At 33.7% G+C, this 15,878-nt stretch overlaps 1 protein-coding gene across 1 annotated transcript in view; it reads left to right on the top strand.

The window, feature by feature from the left end:
* The first annotated feature begins 6,302 nt into the window (after positions 1–6,302).
* LOC110030865 (CDT1-like protein a, chloroplastic) overlaps positions 6,303–15,878 on the top strand; it is a 13,226-nt gene continuing 3,650 nt past the window's right edge. Inside the window, 5 exon segments of the mRNA XM_020733818.1 lie at positions 6,303–6,401; positions 14,042–14,278; positions 14,359–14,478; positions 14,550–14,695; positions 14,698–14,768. Of these exon segments, the coding sequence (XP_020589477.1) occupies positions 14,118–14,278; positions 14,359–14,478; positions 14,550–14,695; positions 14,698–14,768 (498 nt within the window). The 5' untranslated portion in view covers positions 6,303–6,401; positions 14,042–14,117.

Below are 15,878 nucleotides of genomic sequence, written 5' to 3'. Positions count from 1 at the left end.
TATATATATATATATATATACACATACATATATATATACACACACACATACATATATATATGTGTGTGTGGGTGTGCGCGCGCGCGCGAGTGTGTGTGTGTGCGCGCGCGCGCGCGCGCGCGAGTGTGTGTAAATATATGTGTGTGTGTGCGCGCGCGCGAGAATCTTAGTAACTGAATATATTTCTTATGTAAGTATCCTCAACTAAATATGCATATAGATAGGGCTGCCAACTTGTCCCGTTGTTCGCGAACACCTCTTACTAGGTTTGTTAAGTAGCTCATGAAGATTTTTTTGTGCTCTATTTATAAATGAGTCGAACACAAATAATGATATTTTTTAAAGACCTAAACGTGAGTCGAGTCCGAGCACTCTCAAATTCGGCTAGCTAACACTGCCAACTGATCATTAGTGCAAATATTACACCCCAAGCTTTAAGCTATACTGCATGCTGCATCAATCTCTCTTCCCCTTCCTACACAACCCAGCCCTCCAATCACCTGCTCTCTTTTCATCGATTGACTTTAATCTTCTCAATTATTTTCTTGCCCACTTTCATCTGCTCTATTGTTGATAAGCTACCAACCATATCAAACCATACTGATGGCCAACTTCAATTAATCATTTGCAAAAACCATGGCAACCATCCTTCCAAGACGCTACCTTCACAATCCTTCCCACCTCCCATCAATTGATGATATGTTCCTACTATATATATATATATATATATATATATATATAAAAAAAAAGCAATAGACATAGAAGAATAAGAAAAAAAGAAATAAGGAGGAAAGAGGAGGAAAGAAGTGATCTAAAATTTGAGAAGTTTGTTTGGTATGACAAACTCATAGCAATTTTACCTCAAATTCATTATCAACAATCCTCTTTGGGTGTAAATATATGAGATTCAAGCAACCATGCCATCACATTAAGTGCATGCAAGTGTATTTTTAATGTATTTGAGAAAGCATTTTATATGCTTGTATGTGTTTGGTATAGGTATCGAAGCTCATAAATTTCTTTATTGTTGTGATGGAAAAACTTTGTTATCTATATATCTCTTATCATGTTCCCAAAGCTAAACATCAAGAGTTTGAAGAAATTGTTTGTGCTGTCTTAGCCATTGTTCATATATAATTTTGTAAGCATGGTAGACTGGCCTAACACTTTTGAAAATACATATTGCGTGAGAGAGACATTGAATATTGCCAAAATTTGGAATAATGAGATTTAAATGGAACAAAATTAAAACTAGCACTCTAAATAAATATGAAACATTTAAATAAAAGAAGCAAAATGTAAAATTATAAATAAAATGTAGAAAGAGAACATAAATTGAGAATAAAAATTGAGTGCAGACAAAATTTATAGAGGACTTAGTAGCTCTCTTACGAGCATGAATAGTACATTTTTCTTCATCCAAAAGTATCATATAAGGAGAATATGTGATACAATAATGACAATAAGTATTTACTCTACTAAGTGGGGTCAACAATTTTAATTATTTTTCTATAGTGTGTTATACTGAGTGTCATATTTTCATTTAATTCAAAAAAATTAATTAAAAATAAGCTCATAAATAATATTGACTTGTCATCATCTGACATGAATCTTAAGGCATGCACACGTATATCGAGGCAATTTTTTAGTCATAAATGTTGGAACTTCGATTAAAAATCATTTAGAACTACAATTTTAGCAAAATTACAGCCAAACTGATCGACTCAACGAGTGGACCCAAAGATGTCAAAATTGGTTCAATCTAAGTCAAATCAAGATAAGATCAAGTCATTAAACCACTTTTGAGAGCTTTATGGGCTTAATTTGAAGGGAAAATGAATTCAAAATATGACATGCTTATATTTAAATTGAGCATCTCGAGAAGATGAATACAATGAGCCCAAGATCTCCCAATTCCCCCATCATTAAGAAAATAAAAATGCCCATCAAAATAGGGCCCTACCCCTCTCATGAGAGGGGACCTATACATTGGGCTAGAGAGAGCTGCAGCCTAGCATCTTGCACTGCATATCCGACAAACTCTGGTCGCTGCCTCCTTCGATCTCCACCACCACATGCCCCTGCTGTCGCTTTTGACCGCGGTCACCGCTTCCAGCTATTGTCACCGCTTTCGCTTGTTGCTGCCTCTTCGACCCAATCTGGGCATTGCCTCCTCCAGCCGACTCAGTCTAACTGCCGACCACCGTCAACCACCATAGACACCACCCTCTTCGTACAACAATGCAACAAGTGCTTATTAGCATAAATGTTGTAATCTGATAAACTGTGTAATCCTTTTCCTCCTGTGGGACAGTAGACATTCCTGTAATCATCAACTCATAGCGGAATATTTCAATTTAACAAGACCTTGTAGTTTTTTATCTTTCTGGTTTTTTCATGTAAAAACTTCTCATATCCATATTAATTGTCTTTCTTCTTCTGAGCATGTGTTGGTTTCTCATATAATAATAAGACAATAATTCATTGATTTACTACTTCGAATATTGCTATCATGCATTAAATATAATGTTCACTAAGATAATTGAATAAAAATAAACTGATAAATGCCTTAGATTTATAACCAAATGATAATTCCTATGATGTCCACTGAGATAAAATATGAGCTATAATCAAGCAAAAAACATAATTCTCAGCACATTAGAACTCCGAACACTTTCAATTAGATTAGCTAGTAAGAATGTGCTAGCATAACTCAAAATGAAAAATTGTACATATTTTATTGAAACACGCACACACGCATGTGATTTCAGTGTCAAAATTTAAAAGTTAGAATAATTCAAGCACAAAATAAGATGAACTTAAATTTACTATTTCTTGAGAATCGTATAACTATTTTATAAAATTGTGCAGTTATTCTAACATTTAGAGGCACTCTTTTAAACTCATATTAATTCATTTTTATATTGAATGTATGCTTTTGAGTGGAATGCCTTGCTGAACAATGGGATCTTGTATCTTATATTTAAAGTTTGAATATCTACATCTATAAATATCAATATTGAATCCTTTTAGGATATAGGATCATGTGTTGCTAATGAGGACAGAGAATCCGGTAAAGACCCAATAACATAGAGAAGAAGGTGGGAAGAAGAAAGAGGTAGATGGATGAAATTTCCTGGAACGAGCTTGGAGAATACATACATGGCTAATAGCCAGAGGAACAATTTCTTCTAAAATTCATTTTGTTACTAAATTTTAGGAAAAAAAAGTTCTTCCAGAGCCAGAACCAGAGGAAGGATCCCTACAGAGAGGAGCTCCCTCCTCTTTTATACCGAAAGGGCCAACATAATAAAATAATTGACATCGTATCATTTGCTTCCTTTCCTCAGTGCACTCTGCTGACAATTTTAATGTGAATGGAATTCGTAGCCATCATAGCCCTTAAGCTGTCAGATTTGGTTAGTACGACAACTATCTATGGTATCTTCAGAAGACTTTTGTTATAAATGCTTGATGACATCCTTAATGAAGGATTGATAGGCCTATCCATCAGTCACACCGATTTCTTCTGATGATTGACTTTCTTGTGGTGATTTCAATTCAGCCATCCTAACTGGTGGGCTAAGTTCAACCACTTTGACAAATGGGCTCAGTTCAACCACTTTGGCAGATGAGCTCAGTTCAACCACTTCAATAAGTTGATAGGCGAGCTCCGTTCCTTTAGGATCGAATCTCACTATATTCCCCTATTTGTTTATACAACTAGAACTGACAACATTTGAGGGCTTGTGAAAAACTATTTATGAAATAAATTTAAAATTTTTGCAATAAAAATATTTTTATATGACAAGTTTACTTCTAGAAACGTGTACCATCACTATCCTCTGAATCAAATATTTAATTTTAAACTTTGCTTGAATTTATTTTTTATATTTATATAAGACCTTCAAAGCCTCTTATAAAAAAATCATTTTAAATTTACAAACTTTGAATGACATACATGTATGATACTTTCATGAGTTAAAATCTTCAAACTCAATCTTCTGCATATGGCGATAAATATGAAAATATCTAAAAGATAACAAGTGTTCAAATGTATTTAAATGAAATGTAATAATGAACCTAATCCCTTATAGGAAAGCAAGCAAAATCAACAATGGTCAAAATAATAAAGCTTAGTTACATAAAAATTCTTATATGGTATGCTCCGTGCGCATCGCCATGGGACTCTATAGAAAATAAAGAGAGAGAAAAAAAAAAGCTAATCTCTCAAATTATAAAGACATGTATCTTCAACTAATTTATCCATATAAATGGCATGGCTATTACAAGTTCTAATTGGAGGAGTTTCTCATCAAAATCAGGCTTCCATTTTCATTGACAAATGTATAGAATAACCTTTTATTTTAATGATTGCATTGAAATAAAATAGTGGTTTAAGGGGATACTAATATAAGAACGTTCCCAAATTTTTAAGATAAATAACTCATAGCAACTAATAGTCTTATTTTATTAATTTAGATAGATTGCTTTCTCTTTTGAAGTAGATCAAAGTCTATGAGAACTCTAAATGACTTCTGATATCTTAATTCGATTCATGATCATTCATCATTTTCTTCAAGCTAATAATGATATATCTGTTATTAAAACTAAATTGCTAGTTTCATAAGCTATTAATTTAGCGACAATTAATTAATGCCTAGACACTTTCAACGAAATGTTGAGCATAAATTTTAAGGAATACATTAAACAAAATTTGAACCGTGCTCAAGATGCTTAGAATAAAGTTTAAAAAAAATTGTTAGATTTTATGTTTAAATAAAGCTAGAATAAGCATATAATACAACATCCTTTAAGCATCATACAATTTTAAGAAGTTCAACGAGTAGTAGGTCTCCATCCAAATCACTTCAATTAAATATAAAGCATATAAATCACCACACAATCACTTAGACGATTTGATAATACATTATTCAAACTATTAAAATGATTATGAAATTAAAAATGAAAATGCATGGAAGTGTATGGAATAGTTCTGAATGGTGAAATGATTACACATAGTGTTTTAACACGAAATACTTTGGAAAGGGAAGCAGACATCTTAGGGTCATTTACGTCCGACTAAAACTTTTTGGCTTATTTCTTCAAATAATATCAGGTAGATTTCTCAACTAAAATTATTACAGGTCATGTAAACTTAGTTTCATATATAAATCAACTTATACTTTTAAAAAATAATATAATATCTTAATATAATCAAAATTATTATAGATTTTTTTTCTTAAATTTTGAAATGTTTAGCTTAACTATGGTATAATTAACACAAATCATGGCATAATTAACACAACTTATCATAATCTTTTGACATGAATTTAGAATTTCAACTTAGAAGTCTTGGGGGTAATTCAAGTTCTGGTATAAAAAATTACAAAAAAAAGAACTCTAATGTATATTTACTTGTAAGCAGAAGCATGATCGTGTAAATATTACGAATCTAAATTTAGGAAATTTTGAGACAATTTAATCTTGAAATTATTTGATATTATAGAGGTTAAATTCGACTAAATCTTACTGAGTTATTTGGCCACTTATCTCAATATTTAATTTTGTTATCTTAGGTAGAATTTTAGTCAATATTTTTAACAATTAATATTAATTATTAAAGCTAAAATATTTTTAGATTGATATATTTATATTTTATTATGAACCTCCTCTTCTATTATTTGATATTAACTTATCACAGCTTAGTTAGCATAAGATAACATCTCCATTAATTGTTACCTGATGATAACCATGCCAATTAAATAACGATTTAATTTTAATTAAATTATATATAAAAATAAGTTTAATAAGCAAATAAATCAATAGTTTCTTTTTAGTAAAATCACACAATTTAAATTACAAGTAAAATGACACATTATTTTAATAAATAATTAATTTAGAATTTATAATATTAACAAATAGAAAACATTTTTTTTATTTAAATCAAATCTTAAATAGTATGAATTGATTTATTTTGTTAACTTTTAAAATAATTAATTTTATTTATTAAACTTAATTTCAAAAAAATTGTATTTAAAAAACTTACTATCGTTCGTCCCCCCAAAACGTCTCCCATCCCTCTGCAACTCGAAACCCTCGAACTCGAAAGAAGCGCGAGGGAGATCCTGCACCATTCGACGGAGCAAAACAGGCGTGGGAGTCGCGAGCGGGATTACTCGCAACCCTGCCGAAATAGAAGGGAGGAAGTCGCGGAGGGAGCTCGCTGGGGAAGGCAAGGTTTTCCGTTTCTGTTCGTAGTAAATCCTTTAAATCCGATACGAGATACACCACTAGAGCTATCTGAGAAGACAAGGACGGGATATTGGCGTACAAAGACCACTGAAACTCCCATCTTTCTCCTCCTTCTGCTCCGTTCTTATCCGAAACCATTGCGAAAGGTAATAGCGTCTTTCTTCTCTTCCTCTTTGTGCGTTTCTGGATTTACTTATACTAAATTCTGGATTTAAGCTGAAAATGGGCGAAATCTGAACTTATAAAGCCGGAGATTTAGGTGCTGTTTCGTACAGTCTTTTAAGTAGGATTTATCCCTGATCTACGATAAATTCAGTCAGACTGCAAAATTCGCATTCATAAATCGGGCCATTTTACGGATTTAACGAATTTGGGTGAGAGCAGATTTAGGTGAAAGGCGAAACACTCTCCCCTTTGATCATTCATCCAAGAAAAGCACTACCCAGCAAGTGTGCAAGGGCTCACCTCCAGCAGCCTAGACGTTGGTCGATCTACCTCCAGTCGTCCAATATGGGCTCCTCAAGCAAGCACTGGTTTGCCGCAGTTTACCCCAGTCTTGCCTAGTATATCTTCAATCTGATGCATTTCCTGACCAGAAATTTACCTTCTAAAACTTTATCCTTCAAAATATAATTCTGTGAGATCTAGGCATTCTAAAACTTTTTTCTTTCTTTTTACGCCATTCCAGTAAAACATTAACTTTTCTTCCTACTTGAGATTACAATCAATCAGTAGATTGAAGAAAGCCCCATTGTTTTATTATATATGAATGCATCCACTATATATATGTTAATTTATTCACTAGAACAAACATAAGATGTGTTGCATCAAATAAGGAATAGTTAGTGTCAAGTTCCCTTGCCATCACCATAGAAAATTTTCCCAGTACCAATTTTTTCTTGAATCCTAAAGTGTGTATCTCATATATGCACCAACAGATTTAAATCATGAAATAAGTTACCAAACTTTCATACGATTTAACAAAAAGTTAACATTTTTTATACCAAGCAATCTTCAAAATTGAACCACCTCATGAGTTAATTAATTTAGATTTACAGATCTATTAAATCCTATTAAAATTATTTTTTTTTGTAGCCAAACAATCCCTTAAGATGTCCAAAATTACCATATGGAAGGATTTATATTAAATCCCATTTAAATCCTCCCCCCATTACCAAGTTGCTTCTACTCTTGCTTAAACGTGCTACCAAAAAACCAACGAATTCTTGCTTACTCCGTAAGACCAACCTGTGCTACTCTCCTGGTCACTCTTCTTTTCTCGCTCCCGCTTCGCTCTTCAATTGACATCAGCTTGGTCTGAGGACTGTTGATAAGCTCTAGTCGGTTCTCTACTCTTCGCATTGATTTTCCCCACGTGGGTCGATATCTCCTTGCCCTTCCTCCTTTCAAGCTACCAATCCTCTCACTTTCTACCATCCACCTTGCTGCCACTCTTTAAGGTAAATCTCACATTTCTCGTCTATGCTTCTCATTACTTTTTCTAACCATATGTAGATGTTCAGATATGTTAATGATTTGAATTTAATGTACAAAATTAAAATTCCTATATTTGCAATGAACATGTGGCGGTATAGAGATAGAAAAAGGCTCTATTTTTAACCATATGGAGCGTCTCATACTATCACATCACTTGCCAACATAATTGCTAAGTATATTTTGTAATCTGTCTTATTTTTGTTTTGTCCTACCATTCTTCCACTGTGGAAGTTGTTATTTGTTAATATTCTATTACAACGTTTAAAATTATGATGGAACGATTTTTGACAATGGTTAATAATGGCCATACGAAAAATAAATTTATTGTAATTATTATTCTATAAAAGGGCCTAAGTAGGAGTAATCATGACATTGATGGGTGTATTTCGTTTGTTGTCTTGTGAGGAGGTCAACTAGGGGTGTAATAAATGACCCGCCCAAACAAACACATTTGGACCCAACCCAACTTGAAAATTTTGTGGTTTGGTTAATTTGATTATTATTTAGGTTGGATTTTGAGTGACTCAAAAAACTTAAAATTAACTAAATCACTTGTTGGTTCGAGTTAGGCGGGTTTTGGTTGGTTTATTCGATTTAACCAGTCATGCTAAGTTTAATTATATCATGTTAATGCAGAAAAATCATATGATTCATATAATAAATGCCAATTAGGAAGGACGGAAATCAGACAGCTCCATTAGGAGTTTTCTATAATTAGGAGCTTCCTTATTTAAATTATTTCCATTGTCTTTATTTTGATTTATTTCCCTTTTAGTGAATATGTATTTACCTAAAATAGATTATGCACTTTATTTTGTACCTAAAATAGATTGTAAGATTATTATTTAATGGAATGAAAGCAAAGGGAAAATGCATCGAGCCTATTCGGAATTCAACCTATTTTTCTCAAAACTTTGACATGGTATCAGAGCCAAATTTTTGTCATAACCACCGATAGTTGTTGGAGTACCGTCAAGGCTCCATTCCCGCTAGCCTTCTTGCATGACTATTTCTTTGTCTTGATTCTCGTTCGTCTGCTCGTCGTCTCATTATTTCTCATCTTTGTTCTACTTCGTCTTCCTCTTCGACTTGATCAGTCTCGACAGAGCCTCTCCTTCGTTATCGTTATGAATCTCTTCGTCTTTATATCATGACTGCTTCCGATGTTGAATTTTGTCTATTCATCGGCGGTCTCTCCTGGTCAACGGACGACAAATCACTACAGAGCGCCTTCAACACCTCCGACTTCATCTGCTTTAGATCCCCTTCGCTAGCCATCACTGTTTTTGCGGCATATTTGACAGCTTCTTCCACTTCGGTTTCGTCCGCTTTGAATTCGGCTTTTTCGTCGCATTCAAGTATTGAAGGCTTCAACACTCCTTCATAGACCGACGACTTCGGTTTGCGTAAATCCTAGATTTTCGGCTTCGACACTCACAACTTCGACATTCTCGAATTCGACACTCACGACTTAGACACTCTCGGCTTCGACACTCACGACTTCGGCATCTCGACTTCAACACTTTAGGCTTGAAGATCAGGAAACAAATCTTCCTCGTCGTTGCAGGAAGAATCAGTAGCATTTGGATCAGGACGTGGATCCTACTTGTAGGCTATGATTGATAGCATTTGGATCGTGTAACTGGATTCTTCTATTTGTGGGCTATGTATGATCAGTAGCATCTGGATTAGGATGCAAATCCTACTTGTAGGCTATGATCGATATCATCTGAATAATGTAACTTGATTCTATTTGTAGGCTATGATCAGTAGCATCTGGATCAGGATGCGGATTCTACTTGTAGGCTATGATCGATAGCATCTGGACCGAGTAACTGGATCCTGTTTGTGGACTTATGATCTATAGCATCTGGATCTTGTAACTGCACGCAAATCCTTCTTGTGGCTATGATTCGAATTTCTGGACGGCGAAGATAGGATTTCTTGCTTTTATTTGCTCAAATCATGTTATGGTTTAAGAGTTGTTTCTGCGGCTTCGACATTCTTGGCTTAGACACCTTTGGCTTCGACACTTACGGCTTGAGGATTTTTGGTCCCGACAGTGTTATCAATTTCTTGTTGGCAAATTGATACTTCCTGATCAGTCAGCATCAATTTGAGGGGGAATGCCAATCAGGAATGAAATAAATTAGACAGCTACATTAGGAGCTTCCTTAGTTAAATTATTTTCATCATCTTTATTCTGATTTATTTCCCTTTTTGCTGAACATTTAAATTAGGAATATGTATTATTAAGTTACCTAAAATAGATTATGCACTTTATTTTGTACCTAAAATAGATTGCAAGATTATTATTTAATGAAATGAAAGCGAAGGGAAAATGCATCGAGCCTATTCAGAATTCAGCCTATTTTTCTCTAAACTTTGAGACAATAAATAGATTAGATGTGTTGGGTCAGATTTAGGCACCTTTAATCAATGGGTTAGGTTCCAGTCAAGCTTATGTAGGTCAAGCTATTTTTTGAGTTTGACTCAAACCAACCACTCGACGGGTCCCTCATAACGCCCTTGGTTGTTAGTAGTTAGGGAAAGTTTCTACATGTGTCAGAAGTCATTTCATTAAGCATTGGTCTAAAACCTCAAACATGCCAACCATGATTAAATTTGTTCATGATTCAGTCGACACGACTAAAATTTTCAATTGTTTTGACGATTGCCTTGCTTATTTAATACAAGATGGAATATCTACCTTTAGTGTATTAAGTGATTTGCTCAATTAATCCTGATGAATTGACTTTCAAATGGTGAATACTTGACTCTTTGTTAAGGATTTTAGCATATTAACAACACAGAGATATCTCTTGATCCATTTGAAGAGTAATCTCTCTCTTACCTCTATATTATTTTATTTGTAACTCTTCCCCTCTCTTAGGAAGATTATTGTGTAACGCTGATACTCATATTCTGTTTCTTTCGAATGGTGAGTACTCTCTCTACTTGCCCCATAGTGGACGGAAGTCACTCAAGCAGATTACTCTAAACACTATGCCTATTTTTATGATTGTTCCCTCCTTGTTGCTTCCTGGGGTAATTCAGGCACAGCCTTTTCCAAATCTCAACTCTTTATATGGATGCTCATTGTATTTGGAATGATGAGATTATGCCTTCCACGCTAGAAATTCTCGAATGCGGAATGCGTATAACCGGACATTTTTCATGGTCTACTTGCACAACTTGGGCTTTTCAATTGTCGGAGTTCAGAGTTGTTGGATTGAAGTTGCTTGGGGTTTCTATGCTTAGTTAGGAAGTTTGCTAATTTATTCTCCTATCAAGGAAAATATATGGCCGTCTACTTCCCAAACATGATTGACCCTTCACACGCTTTAGCAAGGGATAATGGTAAGATTAAATTGGAAGTCTTTTACCCTCATTGACATGTTTACCACTAATGCTGAGTCATTGTTCTTTGTCAGCTTGTGTACTGTAATGTTGCATGCAAAATAGAGCCCTATGATGAGGGTATTATATTCCACTCTATAGTACTTGCCCATCTAAATCAACTACTATACTTTGTTTGTCACCTCGAATCACTTGCTTTTGACAGCACCCGCTTTAGTGATTGATCGATAATGACCTTGTTTTGATTTACTTGAAAGTATCATTTGTGGCATTCGTTGAGGGGACAAATGATAGGGGCAGGTTCTCGATGACCAAGTAGACCACCATCAAGATCTTGTATAGAAACCAGCTTGTTGTCCACTTGTATCCTCTGAAACTTTAACTTAGCTATAATTTCTCTTAACTTTGAGGTAGAGTTGTAATGATGTCCCAAGTTTTACGGTGCTTAAGATTGGGGGAGTGATTAAGCGTTGCTTGAGCTTCTGAAACGACTTCTAGTACTTCTTTGACTACTCAACTCCACTCGCTCTCTTAAGTGTGTTGAGAATGGGGGCTTAATTCTCTTTGGAATGTGGCTTGCAATGCATTTTTTGGGAGGAAGGTGATTTTTTTGAACAAGTTTTACTTTCCTTGGTTTGGCTTGATGCCTTTCATATAAATAAAAAAACCTAGGAATTTTCCTGATTGGACGGTGAATATATTTTTGTTGGATCTAGATTTTTGTTGAACGACCACTAAATTTCTCCATTTATGGAAGTGTAGGGCTTTGTTTGTGAGTATTTGATATGTGTCTCCCATATTTTTAAAAACAAATGACAAGACATGATAGTAGATAATTCTTTCTTTGGTGCTGAAGCTTCTTTTTTCTTCATTGTTTGTGTATTATGGTTGGTTGATATCTGTGGAATGCATAAAGAAAATTTAGGGTTTAATACATGACTATCGGGTTGACTATGATGCTTATGAAGAACTTCAAATCACTATCCTTCGGCCATGTCGTGCTGAAGTTGGTGTGCTTGATGCAGATTCTCCACTTGTCACGGTTCTTTTTGGCTGTGATGATGTTGGAAATGCAGTTCAAGTACTGTACCTTTGATGAATTTGGCATCCCTAAGCTTGCTGACTTGTTTAGCAATCATTTTGTTTATTTCCTTACATATGTTTCTTTTTTTGGCTTCGAGCCAATGACTCACTTGGATTCTCAGCGGCGGTAGAAGATGTTTATATCTATCTTGGGCAGATTGGATTGATCCTATGTGAAAAACATTGATTTAATTTTAATATTTTTACAAGTTCTTTGTGGCATTTACTTGTTAGGAGCTGAATTACCTAAAACGTTCACATTTGATCTGGCTTAGATGTGTGAGTTGTGCTATTCACTTTGTTAGTTTTGAGGCCATTCTGTTTCTTGGTTGCTGTTTTTAATATATAATTTTTTGTTCTGGTTGTGTATTGCATTAAGCTAATGAAGTGTGGATTAGAAGAGGCCACACCTTAAATTGTGCTATTTCTCATTGAGTTAAGAGCTTGACAGTTGGGTAGTCAGTTGAGATCATCGCTTTGAAAGTATTCAACAGTGTTTGGTTGAAGATGGTGTTATATGTTGATTTAAAATACAAAAATTTGAAGTTAACCTGTTCGTTTTTATCGTATTGGTTGTCTTCTGAAACTATCAGTGTTATGATCCCTCCAGGATCCTCACCTCCTCAGAGAACTTAATTTCAACTGTAAGAGTGAAAAACTTTGTTCATTTGAAGGATTTGAATAGGATAAGAATTTCTCTATTCCTTAAGTTTTTTTTCTCAATCTATCTGCATGAGTTAAAATAAAATTTCTACATCTCTATTAAATATAATTTCTGTATTAATAACAACATTAATTGATCGCTCTATTTCAAAACTTAAAAGTATAGTTTAAATACCAATAACCATTAATATTGAGATAGTTATCTTCAACTTAAGCTCCATATTATTTGCTTATTTATATAAATGGAATGGAAGGTGCAAATTCGTTAATCAATCAAGACAACATTAGATCCTTAGAACAAAACAATGGGCTTCAATATTACCTAGATAAGAACATTATCGAGAAAACCATTGTACTCATATTAAACTATTATCATTCACTGTGATGTATTTGGTTAATGTTGTATTGCAATTAAAAATGGAGTTCTAATTTTATTTTTTGTGGTACAACCGTGAGAGTACTCTGGTTTGGTGGCATTTAATTGAGTGGCTGGTTCTAAAGATCCAGTAACTCTTCTGATCATTGTATATTATTTTTTTAATTAAGTTAGAGCCCTGCCTCAGTTAGTTAAGTACTACGTTCGGACATTGTACTATCGAATTGGGAAGTGATTGTTTCTCATCCTATCAATTTTCAAGAATAAATGTTTGTCGGGGCGACAAAAATTAAAAAAGAAATTTGGGGCATTACATACATACCACCTAATTATTATGTATATACATATCTAACACAAACTTTAATTTTTATTTTTATACCACTCAAAATTTTCATATCACATAAAAAAATACCACTATTTTATTTTAACTTTTAAGAAGAGGAATTCACCTTATCATCTATAGATAAGTGGGCATATATATAAAATTTGAATTTAAGGTGTTAGATAGGTAAATAGATAAGAATTGAGTGTTATGTATGTAATCTCCCAGTAAATTTATGCGTAAAATGTCCTTTATAACATTTGAATTATGTGATGTTTTTGCACTCACTATCAATGTTTTGATGACAGTACTGGCAACTGGATGCTAAAGCCTATTTTAAAGTTTTCATTAAAAGGGAAGCTAAAAAATAGAAATAATTCTGAAAAAGACCTTAATATGAATTTTCCTTTCATCTTTTTTCCAATCAGCAAGTGACAGCTGATGGAGCATGAAAATAAAGAGAAGCAAACTCCAATTGAATTTAGGTGCAGGAAAATAATTCCTGGTGTGGAAAAAAGTACTCATGTATCTCCAGCAGCAGTTAAGAATGTCGAAGCTGTTATGGATGAAGGATCCGGAAATAGCATCGCATCTCCCACTCCCGAAAAATCAGATCGGAAGCTGTCCTGTAAAGGAAAGCAACTACATGATAATTCTCAAGATATCCTATCAGAAACTCTAGTTTCTGAAATAACATCGAAATCCATAGAACTTCCAGAAGGGTATGTTTGAAGACGCTGTCATCCTTATTTTGCTTTTATTCGGTACCTTCAATTTCCTAACTTTTGCCTCCTCGTTTCAGTTTGAAGGCATTGGCCGACCTTTTTGATCGAATGTGCTCATCTGTTAGATTGCTTGGTTTAAGGAAGAGGTTGCCAACTTTTCAAAACATTTGCACTCAAGTGGAGATATTGAGTAAAAGGTGCAGGAAAAAAAAGCATATTTTATTAAGCAGTTCCTGATCATGAAACTGATTTCTTGATCTACTTTTAGGAAGTTCTCGTACGTCCATCTTGCCCAGATGAAATATGTATTTCCTGATGCTATTCAAATAGAGAAGGTACTTATTCATGATGAGAAAACTTTATGCATGAAACCGGACCTAAAAGTCAGCATTTTATTTGATGTAATGGGACGCTCTGACAGTCTATATCAATGGCTTTATGCCATGCCTTTCGTGTGAGATTGTTGGAGCACCTTAACACCAATCGAGTATGTGCTACATTTTCCATTTCTGAAGTGATGAACTGCTAGTTTGAACTTCAATTTAATTTTTTAAAGCATGAGATATTTTATCAAGTGCATCATTTGCTACTGCCTTTTGTGTTGGATTTAGAATTTTCAGGATGCCCTGCTTATTGTTAGAATTCAATAAATAAATGATTTATTGCGTAGAACTTAATAATTCTTATGCAATAGAGGGAATTTCTTGAAAGAATAGAACTGTCTGGATGAAGAGGTCATTGTGTCGTCAGTTCATGCATAGTTGGATACTAAGGCATTCTTATCAATATGTTATTGCTACACATAAGGTTTGTCCGGTGGGACTTTTGGTGTTGAATTCTTAACTATTTAATTATCTATTTATGCTACATTCTTTCATGTTTTAGTTTTTTTTTTTTTTGTAGTATTTGCGAAGTGTGAGATATCAGATTTATTGTAAATGTCTTTCTCCTTTTATCATGCATGCAATAAAAATGCAGTATCCAAAAAGAAAAAAAAAAGGAAAGCTTATGCACAAGCACTACCAAATTTTTAATACTGCCTACCATGGTTTTAGAAACCAGATTGGGCCGATCCTTTGATTGGTTCAACCATGAACCGGTCCTTTGATTAGTTTAGTCCAATTCTAAAATCACTTGCACAATGAACTGGCCAAAACTTATAGGCATCTATAATTGAATTGGGAACCAGTCCAATCTTTGAAAAATCGATTCAATCTAATAGCAATAAATTTATGACCTTTTATTTTTTATTAGATGTCTAGAAATAAAAGATTTATATAAAATTATTTATAAAATAATTAAAATATTATGTCCCAAAACTTTTAATTTTGAATCATATTCAAAATATTCATTGATGAAGTGTTCTGATTTAGATTATTATATATTGAATTAGAAAAAAAATATCATTATTTTTTGAATTAAATCACATTAAAGTAATTTTAATATTTATTATATCATTTGATTAAATTTTGATTGAACCTTGATGATTTCCTTATTTTAACTCAAGATTCGGCTTGATTTTTAAGTCTTTGCTACCTTCATGCTACTAGGAATTTCTAACCCTTTTAAAAAATAACATCATTTTATAGTGTAACGC

The sequence above is a fragment of the Phalaenopsis equestris genome, unplaced genomic scaffold, assembly GCF_001263595.1.
Source record: "Phalaenopsis equestris unplaced genomic scaffold, ASM126359v1 Scaffold000002, whole genome shotgun sequence".
In the NCBI taxonomy this organism is placed as follows: domain Eukaryota; kingdom Viridiplantae; phylum Streptophyta; class Magnoliopsida; order Asparagales; family Orchidaceae; genus Phalaenopsis; species Phalaenopsis equestris.
Note: the sequence above shows the minus strand (reverse complement) of the source record. Positions and strands in the feature narration are given on the sequence as shown.